The sequence below is a fragment of the Taurulus bubalis genome (assembly GCF_910589615.1).
Source record: "Taurulus bubalis genome assembly, chromosome: 8".
Lineage (NCBI taxonomy): Eukaryota > Metazoa > Chordata > Actinopteri > Perciformes > Cottidae > Taurulus > Taurulus bubalis.
Genome location: NC_136596.1, coordinates 11,988,030 through 12,004,987, shown reverse-complemented (window position 1 = coordinate 12,004,987; position 16,958 = coordinate 11,988,030). Strand labels below are relative to the sequence as shown.

The 16,958-nt window shown below is 39.0% G+C and overlaps 1 protein-coding gene across 1 annotated transcript in view; it reads left to right on the top strand.

Moving 5' to 3' along the window:
• The window catches only part of LOC306740573 (EGF-like repeat and discoidin I-like domain-containing protein 3), a gene marked incomplete at both ends in the record, with an annotated part of 91,680 nt that extends 75,142 nt beyond the window's left edge, over positions 1-16,538 (top strand). Inside the window, 2 exons of the mRNA XM_079222784.1 lie at positions 9,336-9,491; positions 16,389-16,538. Of these exons, the coding sequence (XP_079078910.1) occupies positions 9,336-9,491; positions 16,389-16,538 (306 nt within the window). The remainder of the gene's footprint in view (positions 1-9,335; positions 9,492-16,388) is intronic.
• Between the last annotated feature and the right edge of the window lie 420 nt (positions 16,539-16,958).

Genomic DNA, 16,958 nt, shown 5'->3' with positions numbered 1-16,958 from the left:
CACTAAAGCTCCGAGATAGTGAAGGCATTGTTGCATGAAAGGATTTAAGAGGGATTTTGATCATATGGAATTGCAATGACCGTTTCTATATTTCAAGAAAGAGTGACTCGTACTTTGTTAGAATTACTTGCCTGGACTGTGAGAATTTATTGGGAACTTTCAAGGGTGAGATGTCTTCTGTGTCCTTCAAGCTTGATCCCCCCTCTCAATGAGAAACAGTCCTTACAACAATGAATTGTGAGGCAGCATACAGAGGCTATCCTCTAAAACCAGCATTTTTATTACTGTCATGTACATACTACATTCATCTGGTAGAAACTAGATAAAGCCACTTATCCCTGCAGATCGCACTATTCAAAGTTCTAATTACATTAGAGATACATCCTTTATTCTACTGCTCAGCCTTTTAGCATTATTTGTCATACTACTCTACACAAAGAACTGGATCAACGAAAACAGCACCTACAGCCAAAGTTCCTGCTGAACTAATTAAAGTAACAGAGTGTTAGAGGGACAACGTCTCCAGGTAGTTTCTGTTGCAATCAGTGAAAAGCACACAGCCATTTATCCACAGCTGTGATGCTGTAAAAAGTATGCAATGTATGAACACTGGCTTGGGCATACCGTCTAGTCGGTCGGGCTGCACCTACACTTCTGTGCATGTAAAGTGCATTTTAATTAAACCTTCACAGGAATTACCATGATAATATTAATAATCCAACACAGTAGGAAACACATCCCTAACTAAGCCAACAGCATTGCATCTTCTGTCTTTTTTTTGTTCCACAATTTGTTGACAGAATCTGAGCTATGGCACTGCACACTGATAAGAGGCTCTGAAGCTAGGATGACAGATGTAACCATGACTGCTAATTACTCAGCCAGAATTTGCTTTGGCAGATGTGCCAGCCCAGTATCAGAAAGGCATGATCAAATGTGAACCTGTGTAGCTATGTACAGTCAGTGCATGATTCTAAGGCTTGGCATTTTTTGTTATATGGAGGGTCATATTAAGAGGGATTGTTGTGGTTCATTATCCAACTCATACAGAGAAGCATGCCGGATGGGATCCTTCTGATACTGGATATGTAACTGCTGGCTACCCAGCTGGAGACTCCTTCATATTAAAAATGCTCTCAAATTTCAATTGACGAAAAATGTTGCCAGCAGCTATTGCTAATTCAATCATCTAGAAAACATTATCCAAGAATTCAAGGAGAATTTGAGAAAGAATCCACACTAATTTGAAAACATGCTTGATGTAAATTTCATTCAGGCATTATCATCAGATCCGCATTTTAATCCTGTCCAATGTGACTCTATGTTATTCAATTTCCCTGCAGCTAGTATGCTGATTTAATTAGCTTCCAAATTAAGTTACGGAAGGGATGGCAAATCTATCTGCTTCCCTAATTCAATTGTGTGTTTTTTAGTGTGCCCTCTCTCCAACTATGCCTTAATGTACAGGTTTGCTTGGAACCTGTGAAATGTTACTCTTTTGTTTTCATTACCCAAGGAAGCCATCTTATCCTTCAACACCACATATTCATTTCCCTCTCTCTACCTCTATCCCTCTCACTCCCTCTCAGCTACCATAGGAAGCATGTATCTATATATGAGTGATTCATGATTCTGCTGCAGCGCCTGCTCTAATCGTGGGATCTGCAGGAATTGTCAGAAGCGATGGCGCCTGTACTTAAATCAGTGCAGCAGAGATTGGGTCCAATGTGTTCTGCATGTGTATCTCGTGGTCTCAGAGTGTCCCTAAGCAATCTCTTGACAAGCAGCTGTATCATAGGTTTAAATCAGACATCTTTATGTTATGTGCCCAGGAGAGTGTGGACTGCACTTAAACATTAGTAATACATGCAGTACCCTACAGTATTATGATTAATTCAGAATAGTCCACAGCTAAGCTAAGGCTCTTTAGAATACTGGACATTGATTAATTTCAGGGTAGTTATACTATTGCAAAAAACACCTTTGTTAATAAATGTTATCTGTTTTGCAATTTCATAGTTCCCTTTTTCATTGCGTGTGAAGCACACCATGTGTTTGTGTGTGTGTGTGAGCACACTTGTGAGAATTTTATATGAATATTTGATATACCATGTGAGAAACAGGAAAGAGGAGGGTGGAGCAATGATGAGCTGTAAGTGCAGCAGCCAGACTTGTAAACGATTTTATTTTTAACTCACCTCTTTGAAGGACCTTAAAAAACCAGTATCTTCATTTTTAGAATAGCAACACCATATTTTAGATTATTAAATCATTTTACATGTTACACTTGCTTAATATTCCAACAGTAGGCATTTTTTCTCTTCCACTAAGAATTACCGATTTGATTTGGGAGACAAACTACTTAGATGTTATCAGTAAGTAAGTGTCTATCACATGTGTAGTCACAGTGAACATTAAACAGAGTGTGAAATCCCTCAAGTCCCTTACTAGTGCAGTGTCAAGGCTATTTTTTACACATATAGATCCCTCACTTCAGTCATGCTGACACAGTATGAAACTCGCTGCTTCTTTAGATGCTTTTCTCTTTGCTGCAATAGCTCCAAATGATCCAGACCACTATGGTTGATTTCATTCATGTTCCTCTTGCCATGGACAATTATTTTCATTGGTTCTGCAATCAGACTTAACTTGACATGCTGAGGCTACTTCGGTTTTACGGCCTTGTGCTCTGAGTTGCCCATTAGAACCTCAGGTAGTAATGTATGTGCTTTAATGTATAGCTTTGATGGAAGGCTGCCTTTATTATAGTGAAAATAATAGGAATTAAATAATAGTGTTATGTTTTTTTTTAAAGCACTCAAGTAATTTTGTGAAATTATAGATGGAGAGCAAGATGTCACAAAATCAAACGCTGACCATGCACTGTGTTTCTGTTGCAAGCTTTTACAGGAGAGGGTTACTTTTCTATGCAGACTTTAATACAATGTTAGCATTTATTGTGACACATGACACAGCCTCATCGATGCTTGTACCTCTGAGAAACTTTCTAATTGTTTCATCAGTTCCCCCCCCAAAAAATGACAAAATCTCCTTTTAAGAAGCTCACAGGAAATTCCCATATGTTTATATATTCTACTGTTAAACAAGACGAGAGAGTGTAACAGTAGAGTTTATAGAAGAATTTACGGCCATGCTAGCCGCTCTTTTTAGGCTCTACTTAAACACAGCAGCGCTTTCAGCAACATACTAATGTGAAATGTTTACCATGTTCACCATCTTAGTTGAGCATGTAAGCATGCTAACATTTGCTAAGACTGATGGTAATGCCAGGTATTTGGACATTATCCAAGGTGTTGAGCAATTTTAATGTTTGACCAACATTATTAAAATTCATTCTAAAGGGGGACATACATATTTAACATCAAAACCAAATGTGTTTACCTCATGGTGGCACTAAAAGAAATCCATCCAAAAGATATTCAGATAGATATTTGACTGGATAAAGGAAAATTATGACTTTGGTGGCAGTAGATAAAAACACAGGGAATCACCAGAATAAAGATGTGTCCTCTGGGCACCGTTGATGACCAAAGTAGTGGATCAATGGACCGACCACCAGACAGACAGTGGCATCCCCGGAGCCATGCCGCTATCATGGCTAAAAATGTGTGATTGCACTGTTAGCATTGTGTTTTTGAAAAAGACATTCATTCTGGTCTTTGCAGATTGCCTGCGGTTATCTACATGCAGGTGCCATTCATTATGTGTTTAAGGATATTAGGCATACTGTGAAGATGGAGAAAATCTCAATGTTTTTAGACACAATAACAAATAGCTACATTTCAGTTACATACAAAACTACTTAATGTAAGTGTGCTGGCATGAAGACTAGAGTGAAGAGGAGGTTAGGAGGGGGAGGAAGTTCAATGCATAGCGATGTCCTTGCCATGTGAAACTGTTTGGCTTACATATTTTTGTTCTTGCCACCATTATGTCAGGACAACTCATTCGTTTCTTTCGGCAGAGTGCATTTGATTCATATTCCACATTTCACTTTTTTTTTTATCCAAGTCAAATCTAAAAAAGGAAAATGTTTTAACTTCATGCAGGAATGTGGTTAGTGCCACACTGACCGGCCTGAGACAAAATTATGCAGTCATGAGGCGACTTTCACTCTATGACATCTTTTCTGACATCCTCCAACCCCTTGTGGAAACACTGGTCACATAGGTGTCAGAAAGGAGATTGTGTGTGTGTGTGTGTGTGTGTGTGTGTGTGTGTGTGTGTGTGTGTGTGTGTGTGTGTGTGTGTGTGTGTGTGTGTGTGTGTGTGTGTGACAACTACATTAATAGTGACAGTGTCAGTTATTCAAACTATCAAGTTGCCCTGAAATTAAGTTATATATTTCCAAACAAGGCATTGATCAGCCCGTTTTCATTCCCAGGGTCTCAATACAGGCGCTTTGTAAAGGCTCCTGATACTGACGCGGAAGGCAATCACCGGACTTTCAATTAACAACAATCAATGTAAACCCATTCGCCTCATTATTAAAAGCTTAGAGAAATTCCTCTGGGAGTGTGATGCAATTAATACAAAAAACTAAAAACTCAAACAGAACAAGTCTATCAAACACAGGACTTTCAACCACCTGTGTTGTGTTCACAATGTTAAGTTTCATTTTCACTTAACAAACAACTGATTATCTCCTGTACATGTTTTACGTTTAATTTTCCCTTTAGAAACGCAGTAATTTGAACCCAAACCTTGATGTCTTTTCTTAAACCTTACTAAGTGGTGTTGTCTGATGTTTTTTACATCCACTGCCACCATAGGGGAGTGTCGGAGCTCGTTGTGGTGGGTTGTTAGAAAGTGATGGCTAAGGCTCCTGAAAAAGCAATAGTTTGTGAAGAGCAGTGATGAGATCATGTTGCAGCTATTCATTCCATATAATGAACTTGTAATCCTGAGGAACACAAAACACCTGTTTGTTGTTGTTTTATTATTATAAAGAAATAGTTTTTTATCCAACCGTAGGACATGCATCATGCTGAAGGTGTAACTTCTCAAAATATAAAAATGTGACCATCGGCAAACCTTTTATTCATTTTTACCAGCAGCTTTTTATAATCAGCACTCTAGGTTTTAAACTATAATCAGTCATTACGGCCTCTTTGTTTAACAATCTAAGTCTATGAGGGGCTACCAGCTGTTTGTTTTCTACAGTAATAAACAATACAAATAAAATAATGAATATTGAGTCTGAGGCTAATTTGTTTGGGCAGATGTTATTGCTGACTGGGGTTGTAAATATGCCACAACCTATTTCAGTACTGTTCAATTGCACTTTCCTGGGACTTGGACAATGATGGGCTTTCACACAGTAAATGTCATACATATCACAGAACGAACTTTCACGCTCAGTGACACTCGGCCTCCTGGTTCATGTCGTTGAACCGACTCAGCCAGCTCACCTCTGTGTGGAATGGCACTTTTTTTTTAAATTTAGAAAGGTCATGATACAAACAGGCTTTTCTTTTCACTCAGTGGAGAAGTGCTATACTCAGTCATCCATTTGTCAGAAAATTGTCCACCTTCAGCTTCATCCTTCCTTTTGTACTTATTTTAGCTTTGCTAAGGGGCTTTTCTGAAGATAGTAGGTTTGCAGCAGCACAGAAAAGCCTTTTGTTGGCATGCGGTACTACGTTCAGATAGCAGGCATATCTGACATCTCTTATTAAAGTTCATGCAAATGACACTCAGATTCCATCAGGCTACGGTGAAAGCACACCATGGCTTTCACCGTTCCCTCCATGTGAACCAAAGACACAACCTGTGGACATTCACTAGGATTTTGATATCTGGTCTATTTACATTGGACATCACAGTATGAATACTTATCAAATAATACACTGACTAAAGATGGCTATTAATGAATCCTATAATTTTATATCCAGTGATGAACATAACAATATTAATTCCGGCAAATATCTCAACATTGATGTGTCACAAAAAAGGTTGCATGTAGCCTGTGTTGACGATATACCTGTGTATGTCATACCCTGTGTCCCACATTAGTAGTTTTCCATCCTGCTCATCGAGAGCGAGAGCTGATACGGTTGAACCACATTTAGTATTACCACAATATCTTGACTTCCAGTATTGGTCAAGCTCCAGAAATGTTGTGTCTTTTGTGAGATTGTCCCTTTCTCTTAAATACCCCAATTAACCGCTCCATTTCTTTATGCACACATTCTTTCAACAGGGTTTCTCCTTTGGATCATTTAGTTCATATTAAGCAACGTGAGGTTTACATTGCAAAGTTTTTCAGTATGATGTGTTGTCTCTGCGTATGATTTGGAAAATTATTCTTGATGATGATTTTTCAGGAGCAATAAAACAGGGTGTTTTTTAAGCTTTCTCCACAGCTTAGAGCTTTCATGATAGCTGCCCTGTTGAGGGCTTGATGGGCCGTAGTCCTATTCCCCTCAGTCCTCCGTCACTGGTGTGCATTAAATTCGTAACTATGCACTGTGTCTAGGAGAATGTATAGAAAGTATACCACAGGCTTTGAAGATTGAGTCTTCAGCAGATGCAGTTATATTAGCACAGCAGGATGGAGAATGTCAGCAGGATGCCATGTATTAAAGTGCTTTATTCATAATAAAAGAAACTGGGCCTTGTTTGGGCTCCTTATGAAGCTGACTCTCACTGCATTTATCTTTTCATCCTGCAATGGCAAAGCCACTTCAAATAGGGACACACGATTTACACACCATCTCTCTTCTTAATGAGCAGGGGAGATGAGTGTCTGTCTGTCAGAAATGAACAAGTACATGTAAATGATGCTCTCTCACTTTTCGATGTGCAGCTGTATTGTTGGGAAAACTGGAGGTTTATATTTAAGATGCATGAATCTTGTTCTTAATCTCAGACACAGCAAGCAAAATCCTAAAATTGATTCTCATGGTTCATTTCTTTGAAACATGTATGCCATGAGCGTTCCACGATTGCTACAAAGACTTCACACAGTCCTAGTTTGTCTGGGTTAAGAGCTCGTGGAGGAGGGGATGGGGTTGAGAGTGTCATGGAAGAAAAAAACAGATGGTGGGGGCGGCAGGAGAGGCCTTGCTTTAACAAGCTTATCTCGCCCCCTAATTCAGTTTGGGCCATCAAAGTGTTGAGAGGCGCCGTCGCTTGGGGCGGTTGTATTTTTTGACCGCTACCTGTGACAGCAATTAAAGGTTCCCCTTCAAGCCTGCCTTTGTTTTGGTGGCAGACTTGACTGCTTGAGTAGAACAGGATTACCTCGACATTCTGCAACTGGAGCATAATCAAAGCCTCACAATGCAAAGTGTCATGCCCCTCTAAATGCAGCCACTGTTTTGTCCCGCCCCACTTTATCCAGTTGCTGTGACCTTATTGTTATTATAAGAGAGCTGTTGTTTCACGGTATTCATATACATCACAGGAAAATATTCCAATCTGCTGTCGCAGCCGCATATAGAGGCTGAAATGAGCATTTACCAACCACAAAAAACAGAGACTGCTCTCATTTGAAGGAGAAACTTCATGAATATTGTATTGTACTGTGAAGCATCTGCATGATTGCATACCTGTAATCACAGCATTGTTGAGAGTAAAATTATGCCTGCTGTTTTTTTACCTTCTCTTACCATCACACAAATGGAGAACTGGGAGTTTATCCACTTTGATTCCTTTAAGAAAGCCAAGAGTTTGCCTTGTAAGCAAGGCTTTGTCTACATATGTCAGGACCCAGGTATATGCTTAATTATGTTCAGAGCAGGGGTCTGCACTTCATAACGCTCATGTAATACCCAGGGAGCAGTCCTCAATCTTAAAGTTGCTAGGAGGAAAGAGAAGCTGTCACATATTGCAGGCAATAAAGGTACAGTGTGGTGTAGTGCGGCCAGGCGCAGCTTAGTGTTGTGCAATGACGTGCACAATGGTGTTCGGCAATGGGACTGGGAGGTAGGAGGAAACTGAGCCATAACTCATAATTCAGTTTGTTTTCTTATGTGCTTAATCTACACTGAGTCTTTTTGTTTTGTCAGATTTGTGTGACACAGTTTCTGTTGACCAGGTCAATTAATGTGATATGTATGGCTGCTTCGATGTTGTATGTTTATATTCAGCAGAAGACATGAAACTGCAAACGTTTGTTTCTCTCTGCTCGCTCTGCTTCAAAGCTTTGCCACTATCTTCTCACGTTACTGCAAAATGCCAAGTGACACACTGTTTTTTATCCTGTATGGACTATGAACCGGTGCTGCTTAGACGTATGTGATACGTGAGACAGTTTTACAGTGACATTTAGGCTATTAGCATTTAATGTTTGAAAATGGAAAAGTCAGTGCTATCAATTATTCACATCTTTTTACACTAGTATAAAACAACATGCTCTTTTAAAGAAAGTTAATCACATGGAGGTTATGGGAATTTCACAGCCTTCATTTGTCATATTATTTTTGATAAGTAGTTTAGTTTTTTGTTGTGTACAAAACAACACCAAACAGTTGTAACAGCATAGTATTGCTACACTGTCTCTATTATGTGGAATTGAAGCTGAAACAGAACACCTGCTGCTTTATGCTTATGAAAGTTCAGTGGGAGTGTTTACTAATACTTATCTTTATGTTCCATCACAATATGAGCTGAATAGCTGTACTTTTACACACCTTCCTGTTAAATATAAATTGTAAAGCAGACATAATCAACATGGTGGGGAAATATGTCTCTGAAAAAAAATTGACCTGTGTTTGACATTGTTGCCGTATATTTTGCTGATGCAGAGTAGAGGAGGTAAATGCGATAGAGCTATAACACTACTTATTCTTTTTGTTGTTCTTTTTGGGTTTATCTTAAATATGTTTTGAATCTCAGCCAAGCAGTGTTATGTACTTTACCAAATAACAAAGCATAACTGAATGTTACAATTTCAATATAAATATCAGTGTGTGTGTGTGTGTGTGTGTGTGTGTGTGTGTGTGTGTGTGTGTGTGTGTGTGTGTGTGTGTGTGTGTGTTTGCTGCCTAGCATGAATGGGATCCAAATTGTTTGCAACAAATGAGAACCTATTAAAAATGTACCCAAATGGAGCGGCTGAAGCGGCTGCGGCGTGCGATTTCTGTTTTGCTGAGGCGAGGTTGTGGATTTAGCCTTGTTGTTCAATATTCTGTGAATAATTTAAACTGACTTTTTGAACCCAGTGTCTTTATACAGTAACTCTTCTGACATCAAAAGAAAGAAGAAGAAAAAAGATGCTGACTAGATTGTGCATCTCTTTTACTTGCTAAGTTTCTTGAGAAAGTTACCCCTATACTTATCTATTTATCTCTGTTTCTTTCCTCTCTCAGGTGGACTTGCTTGTGCCTACAAAGGTCACAGGTGTAATTACCCAGGGAGCTAAAGACTTTGGCCATGTCCAGTTTGTTGGCTCGTACAAACTGGCATACAGTAATGATGGAGAGCGGTGGAAAGTATATCAAGATGAGAAGCAGGGGAAGGACAAGGTAAGAAGTTTTCACATCACACAATCAAACACAAATCACACAGTATTTGCTCATATTTTACCAACATTAACTGACAAAATGGTTAATCAGATTGAACGCATCTTTGTTATCATATGCACATATTAAACAAACTGAAAAATACTGTAGAATCATAAATGTCTGTCTGTGGGAACTGTGAGGACTGAACGTTTTGAATTATATATCACATAATGAGGAAAAGGTGCATTTTGGATAGATATAGCTAACATGTATAATGGATCAGGAAAGACAGAAACCTAAAGCAGACAAAAACACAGAAGTGCAAATCTCAAAAGGTGTTTTAGTATTAAGTGTGAAAATGTCCTTTTCGAACCTGCCTGTTTCTCCTGTAGCATTTTCTTATCTGTGGCTCAAACTGAGCCGGTCCGGTCTGTCCTGTTGCCTCTCTTTGGTTTGGGATCAGATAGGACTGGGCTGTCAACCTGGCCTGGCCAGTGCTATGTTGACAATCTTGTTTACGGCCCTTCAACAGAGTACATGTCCATTCCAATCGCCCGCTACAACAGAGACAGAGCAGGACAGCAGCAGCCTCTCTGCTGCTATCAGCAGGGCTGCAGGCCCAGTGTTACAGACCGTTGTCTTTCAGATACTGGTGGCAGGAGAGGTAGTGTTCACTTTGCTCTGTTGTCTTGTTATGGAGCGATAAGCCCAACTCCTTCTGCTTATTCATGTACTGCTAAAGTGTTGACTATGGTAAATCAAAAGATGTAATATAATTCATACATGCCTTTTGCACAAAGAAAATACTGTAGAGGTGCTTTAAACATAATTCACAGTATTATACATTATACAATATTGTGATATTATATACAGTTTTAACTACTGCATAATATGTTCAAATATGCAGTGTAATTTAAATCATACTTGCCTTGAAGTATTTAAGATCATATAAAAAGTTTAATAATCATTTGACATTTTCATTAATAAATATAAATAACAGCGTGTAAAACATATTTAGTAAAACTGTTAGAATCTATATATGTTGTTCCATTTAATTGAAAGAGTTGTAGTTGAGCATTTTAAAGTGTAAAAGTTTGCACCGGATTAATTCAGTTTGAGCACCCTGTGACCCAGATTTTGAATATAATTGTATTCATATTTGGAGATATATTGATTTATTATATTCAATTAAATCGTCAATATGTATTTGCACACATTATTTCACACATTTAAAAATAATAACACAATATGAAAGCATTTGTGGATATTTTCAAATGGCTTGAAATCCCTTCATCTTTAGTTTGCCGTCATACTTGATTTCATGGTTCAACTGCGGTCCATGTCTTGGAGTCTGTGTACATAAAAGCATCAGCTATGATGCTGGGCTTTCTCATGAAAACTGATTCTGAGCAGTTCGTAAAGGTTGCGAGATAACTTCAACTGCCATTTTAAAATGTGATTTTCTTAAAGAAAGGCTTTTTATTTTGTTTAGCTCAATGTGGTAGACCTAGAATGAAATATGACAGCACCTTGTTAAGGCAAATAACACGCCTCAATAGCCAGATGTAAATTCATCCCTGTATCCTGGTTGTGGAACCAGTGCAGCATCCAATGCCCCGACATATTATTCCATTTCTGCAGTTCATATTCCTTGCTTGAGGAGTTTATAATTTCAACACCCACGATTATCTTTGGATACGGGCCACTGCTTGCTCAGCATGATTTTCACTCGAGCAATTTCAATACTGAGCACTGGATGACTTCCAAAGGCCCGGCAAGAATCAGCTGAGATAGCAAAGGGAAGGAGAGAAAAGCACTGGTGGCTTCTAAGGAACCTGCTCTGTTTATTATGTTTTATTTCTAAATCTCATTTTCAGAGATAGCTCAGTGGGGAGTCAACTTGATATTGAATTAAAAATACCATTAAATTAAACACAAGCCATTTCTATAACCAGTCGTCCCCTGTGTTGTTTTTGCTGTATAAGTCAGAGCAAAACCAGGGATGGGCAGTCAATCTGAGAGTGTGTGCTCTGTATTAGAGGGCAGGCGTGTTAAGCAAGGCTTCTGAGAATGTCAATCAGTTGGTCTCTAGACGGAGCCAGGGGGCTGCTCAGATGTATGATTCTTCAAGGTGTTTTCCCTCTTCAGACGGCTGAAGCAGCCATTAATGCTAGAGGACACATTTGGCTGTTGGACTCCTGAGGCTCCTCCTGCCACACCACGGTGCTTGACTTGGCAGGGAGAGAGAGAGAGAGAGAGAGAGAGAGAGAGAGAGAGAGAGAGAGAGAGAGAGAGAGAGAGAGAGAGAGAATGTGCATCTCTGGGTGTCTGGTTCGGGCACAGTGGTAGAGGCTTGTAAGTATTCTTCTCAGCTCCCCCCTCCAGCTCCTGTGTGGCAGAGGCTGCAGGCAGTTAGATCTAGATTGAGAGAGGAGGCTCCGTCAGAATACAGATGTTGTCACACAGTGGAGCACACACACAATAGTATCCCTCTACAAAATCCATAGAGTGCCGTGTTTGCCTTTTCTGCACACATAAATCCCAAATACCCCTGTATTGCACTTGTGACTGAGACAGGTAACAACATAGTTCGTTGTTTGAACATAATTAAACTGTGTAACATTCCATAATTATACATACCGGCTCGGCTGCATTCCCATGCACACGCTGAGGTCACTACACTAGTCCTGCACCACTATTCTTTCCTAGATGTCAGTATTTACACAGTCACTTCATGGGGGCAGTCAAGCACAAAAGCAATTGATTTATGTTTGATAGCGTTTCACTGAGGTGACACAGGGTTAATTAGCCATTAGAGTCCTCAGTTCCCTCCAGGTTAGAGGGTAAAGGATGTTAGATAGCTGTGAATACAATAATCTTAAGATTAACCAACCATTAATAGTTAGTTTTTTTTTGCAGTGTAAAATATTGTCTGCGAAGTTTCATGCATCTCACTATTAGAAAAACAAATAACTAGATTACATATCGCTGAAAGGCTCCTCTTGACCTTCCAATGAAGACGTGGCCATGTTTCCCTGGTGTCATTTGGGCCGCATAAGGTATCATGAGGGCAGAGAGCATAGAGATTTGAGCGCCATGCTCCCTTGACCTGTGCAGCAGGTTTAAATAATGGAGCATGGGGGTCACACAGGGCTTGCCTTAGTAACGCCAACCCATGACTGCCGGCCTAGAAAATCAATAGTAGGCAGCAGAGTTGTGGCTACTGGGTGAGTGTGAAGACACACACTCATAAATGTGTCCTGTAGTCTCTGGATAAAATAAGTATGCTTGGGGGCGATGTAGTGAGTCTTACTCTCAACCACTTCCCACATATTTGACTAAAAGATGTGAAAATACCGTGGTTGTGTGTATTGTTGTAGTTTTCTAAATCTAGCTATTAATAATTCATATTTTTTCAGTTTCAACAAATAACAGAAAGAGTTCAGAAGCATTTTTTGTTTTGGCTTTGTAACGTTGACAATTAATTAGAGTAAAATATATTACTAGATGGTCACAATATACTAATTCTAAAGTTCATGCAACCCACCCCACACCCACCATCTGAGCAGGAGAGAAAAAGCCATATTTCAACTGCACAACTGGTCCAATTCTGATGAAACAGGAAGGCAGAAGCATCCTTTAAAAAAAGTGTTTGGTCATTTACAAATAACTAAACATAGCATTTACAAGTTTTTAATTACTCTTGATTATAAACATACTTTATATAGCATACAACCCTTACTAATACGGCAGCAACCACTATTTAAAATGCTATTGGAAGTGTCGGAAGAAGGGTCATACTGCTTTTATGGAGCTTGGCTCTAGTTCAAATATGTGTAATTGTTCAGTGTAGTGTATTAAAGGGGCATACAGTACTGTGTGCTCACTTTCTATCTGTCCGTCTATTTTAGTTTATTATTATTTATTAAGTTCAGGATACATTAATCAACCCGCTCATCCCTTTTCTGTTTTGTTTTGTTTCCTCACAGTATTTGTCTTGTTGTGATTCTCCACACATCCTGTTCCAGACAGTTTATTTTAAAGACACTGCCTCTGTCACTGTGCAGGTCCCCAGACAGTCTAGGAGAGATTCTTGTCATATTTCAATCAGCTGCTGCTCTCATGGTCTTCCTGTCCTGCCTTTTTATATTGTGCTGTCATGTGCCCTGGTTTTGACATTACAGTTGTGGCAAGACTCTTGGAAATGACACATTTCTCACTTCCCAGTGTCAAACGTTGCAGTTCTGAAATACAAATAAAAGTGAAAAGAACAACAGAAAGTGGTGGTATTGCAGACCCTGAAACAGAGTATCCAGCTCTATTAAAACGTCCACGCGTCTGTCAGCCTGTATGCCAGCTCAATAGAAAGTGCAACATGGCCACATTCAGACAGATTCATGTCTATAAATGTTGTTTTATGGTTTTTTTCTAAGACACAGTACACCCATTGCTTGTTGTGGTTTGTTATTTGAAGGGTTTTACATTTTATTATGAAATAAATAAGCTGGAGCCTGTTTCACCAAATTTGCAACATGTGATTTGAAACATGCACTTGAATGCAAGAGCTCTTTAGAACTCACAAACTTATCTGTAACTAGGATTGGTTGGGCCTGATCGTGTTTTGTTGTCCGTAGCAAACAGCATGTTAGATCATAAGGTAGTTCATGAGTGTCCCTGGTACAGGATCACCTACTGCCTTAGTTCATTCATGCTCAACATTATGCATATGCATCTCCGGTGACTGAGAAAAGAACACCAATAGTCTCGATACATTTTAAGCACTACAATGTGGGTTGACAGAAAATACATATAGAGAAAGAGGGAGATATGACAGAGGGCAGAATGCCATGTGATGTACTGTTGTTTGTTTGTCTGCAGATGCAAACCTCTAATGAGTTTCACTGCAAGAATAAATTATGTCAAAGAATGTAGGATGAAAAAGTGGCCTGCACTTGTTTATGTTAGACATGTGAAATAAGGAAACTAATGAGAGTGGACACCTGTTACATGATTAAAGCACAAGGTCTGCAGTAAGTGTGACTCACAGAAGCCCAGAAAATGACAGAATAAAGAATTAAGCGAAAGTAGTTGTATTAATGGAAACACGTGCTGGGAGGCTTTATAACATGTCACTGTACAAAAACATAAAAGATAAATAGTTATAATAATTGGTTACATAATACATTGTATTATACTGAACATAGTTTTAGTGAGTAAACTAACTAAATAGTTGAGGTAAAATTATTAATATATATTAAAGTGAAGTAAATTAGTCAACTTAAAAAAATGGATTTAGATACTTTTATTTCGTGCAACCACTTACCTAAATAAAATTGAGTAAATCCCAAACCATTTTTGTGAATAAACAAACAACAAAAACACAATGGAATAACATGAGACATAATCTCAAAATATTACAAGAAAAATATAGCAAACAAATAACAATACATTAAAACAAGTGTACTATAAAATATGTAGACATACATTTTAAAATACAGGGTCCGCTTGCTGACTTGGGATGAATGACACCCCAGAATCGGGCCGAATATACCGGCCCGATTCCGTCTGCAGACACTGCCGTCACTGGGCATAATTCCATAGTTTTAATATTGATCAGTGACAGGTAGTTTTGGTGATTGTCCATTGTTTATAGCACGTGTTGTGGTGAAACCATTTATTGTATGAGTATTTTGAAGATAATTAGTTAAAGCTTTACTCTGAAAAGGTCATCCTCTGTGTCCAGCACCTGCTTGGATTTGGCCCGCTGATTTTCCTTTCCACTCAACAGTGAGTCCCATTACATCCCAATTACGCAGGCATATTCATGACTGTTTAATTCAAATGATCATATCCTTCAATGAAGCAGTCCCTGTAGGTGCATTTCTTTCTAATACACTCAATTTCACTGTCTATTAAGCAAACACCAACGGCGTCTAATAATAAAAAATTTAGCAGACTTCCCAGTAAAACAATTAGCTTATTTGTATCTTGTATCTAGTTAACCCTTGAACTTTTCTCTTAAGGCTTATCTAAAGGCTTTTAAATGTCATTGAATTGGTATAAAAGTGGTGCAGACACTAAAATCTCTCTCTTAAGGACATGAATGTTTAGCCTAAATTAGATTACCACTAGTTTTTCAGCACTTCAGTGAAGGATACATCAGAGTAGTGTGTTGATGCAGGATGAATATCAGTCTGTAACACAATATGTTGAGATTAAAGACGGGCAATACTGGAGAAACACGACTTCCCCTTCACAGCACCATTTCTTGCGACCATCAAAGCCTTCTATGAAATGGCAGGTTGAAAAAATGAATAAAAATGTAGGCAAAAACCAGACCAACAAGCATAAGATGCATGTTAATGACACTACTTAGTAAGCAGGAGAAACTACAGTAGATGTTTGTCACTAATTGTGGAGGTGGAACTTCCAGCTGTGGTGCTTCCTGCCACACTTTTCCACAGGGTGGAAATGTTGATGTGCTCACATGTGTGGTGGATGAAAGGAAATAACCAAGAATAGGACTAGATTCAGAGACTGTACTGTTATTGGCAATGCTTGGATTGAATCTCTGATTGGCTGAACTTCATTCAGCAACTGTTCATGTATGAGACCTTGAAGGCAACAGTCTGGAAAAATCCGGCAAGAGATGCACCGCAAATGTTCTGCACCTGCCTCTCAGTAAAAATGCATTAAATGTGGTTTCTGTGGTAATTCACTGAAGATATTTTCCCCCAACAAGTTGACTTCTAAAGCCTTTGATTAGCATACGTCTAGTCCAAAAAGCCTTCAAATATTGCAGCACCATTGAAATTCAGTTTCCCCATTAATGTTTTTTCTTGGTGTCAAGCAGAGCACAACGTGTTTATAGCTTCTGGTTTCAAAATGAATAATTGCTCCATACTGCTGTCTTTAAAGGTATTCCAAGGGAACTTTGACAATGACACACACCGAAAGAACGTGATCGATCCACCCATCTACGCTCGACTCATCCGGATCCTTCCCTGGTCATGGTACGGCAGGATCACTTTGCGTGCAGAAGTACTCGGATGCACAGAGGAAGACTGAAGTCTTTTCTTCCATCTTTGTTGCCATTCCCCCCTGTCCCTTGGCATACTGGACTATCTCAACCGGTATTTCAAAAATAAACTGTGCAACCTGTAAAAAGAAATCAATTTCCAATGGATTTTTCAAGAATACGTGTTTGGTTGTGGTGGGTTGCTGTTTGTTATTTTTGTACAATGATTTAAAACCTGCCCTTGATCACTTTTGTCTTTTAGTTTCCTCTTTAAAGCGTGATCGTTCTGTCTTTTTATTCTTCTCAAGATTTACCATCCTGTTTGGAATTAACTTCTGTAATATATGTGGGAAGGGTGGGGGGGAGTTGGAGAGGGGTTCTCCTTACGGTTTTAACTTGTTGTTGCCATGGAAGCTATTGTACAGTGTCACTTTTTAACAAAGATGTGAAATCTGTCCGCCGTGCTTCAT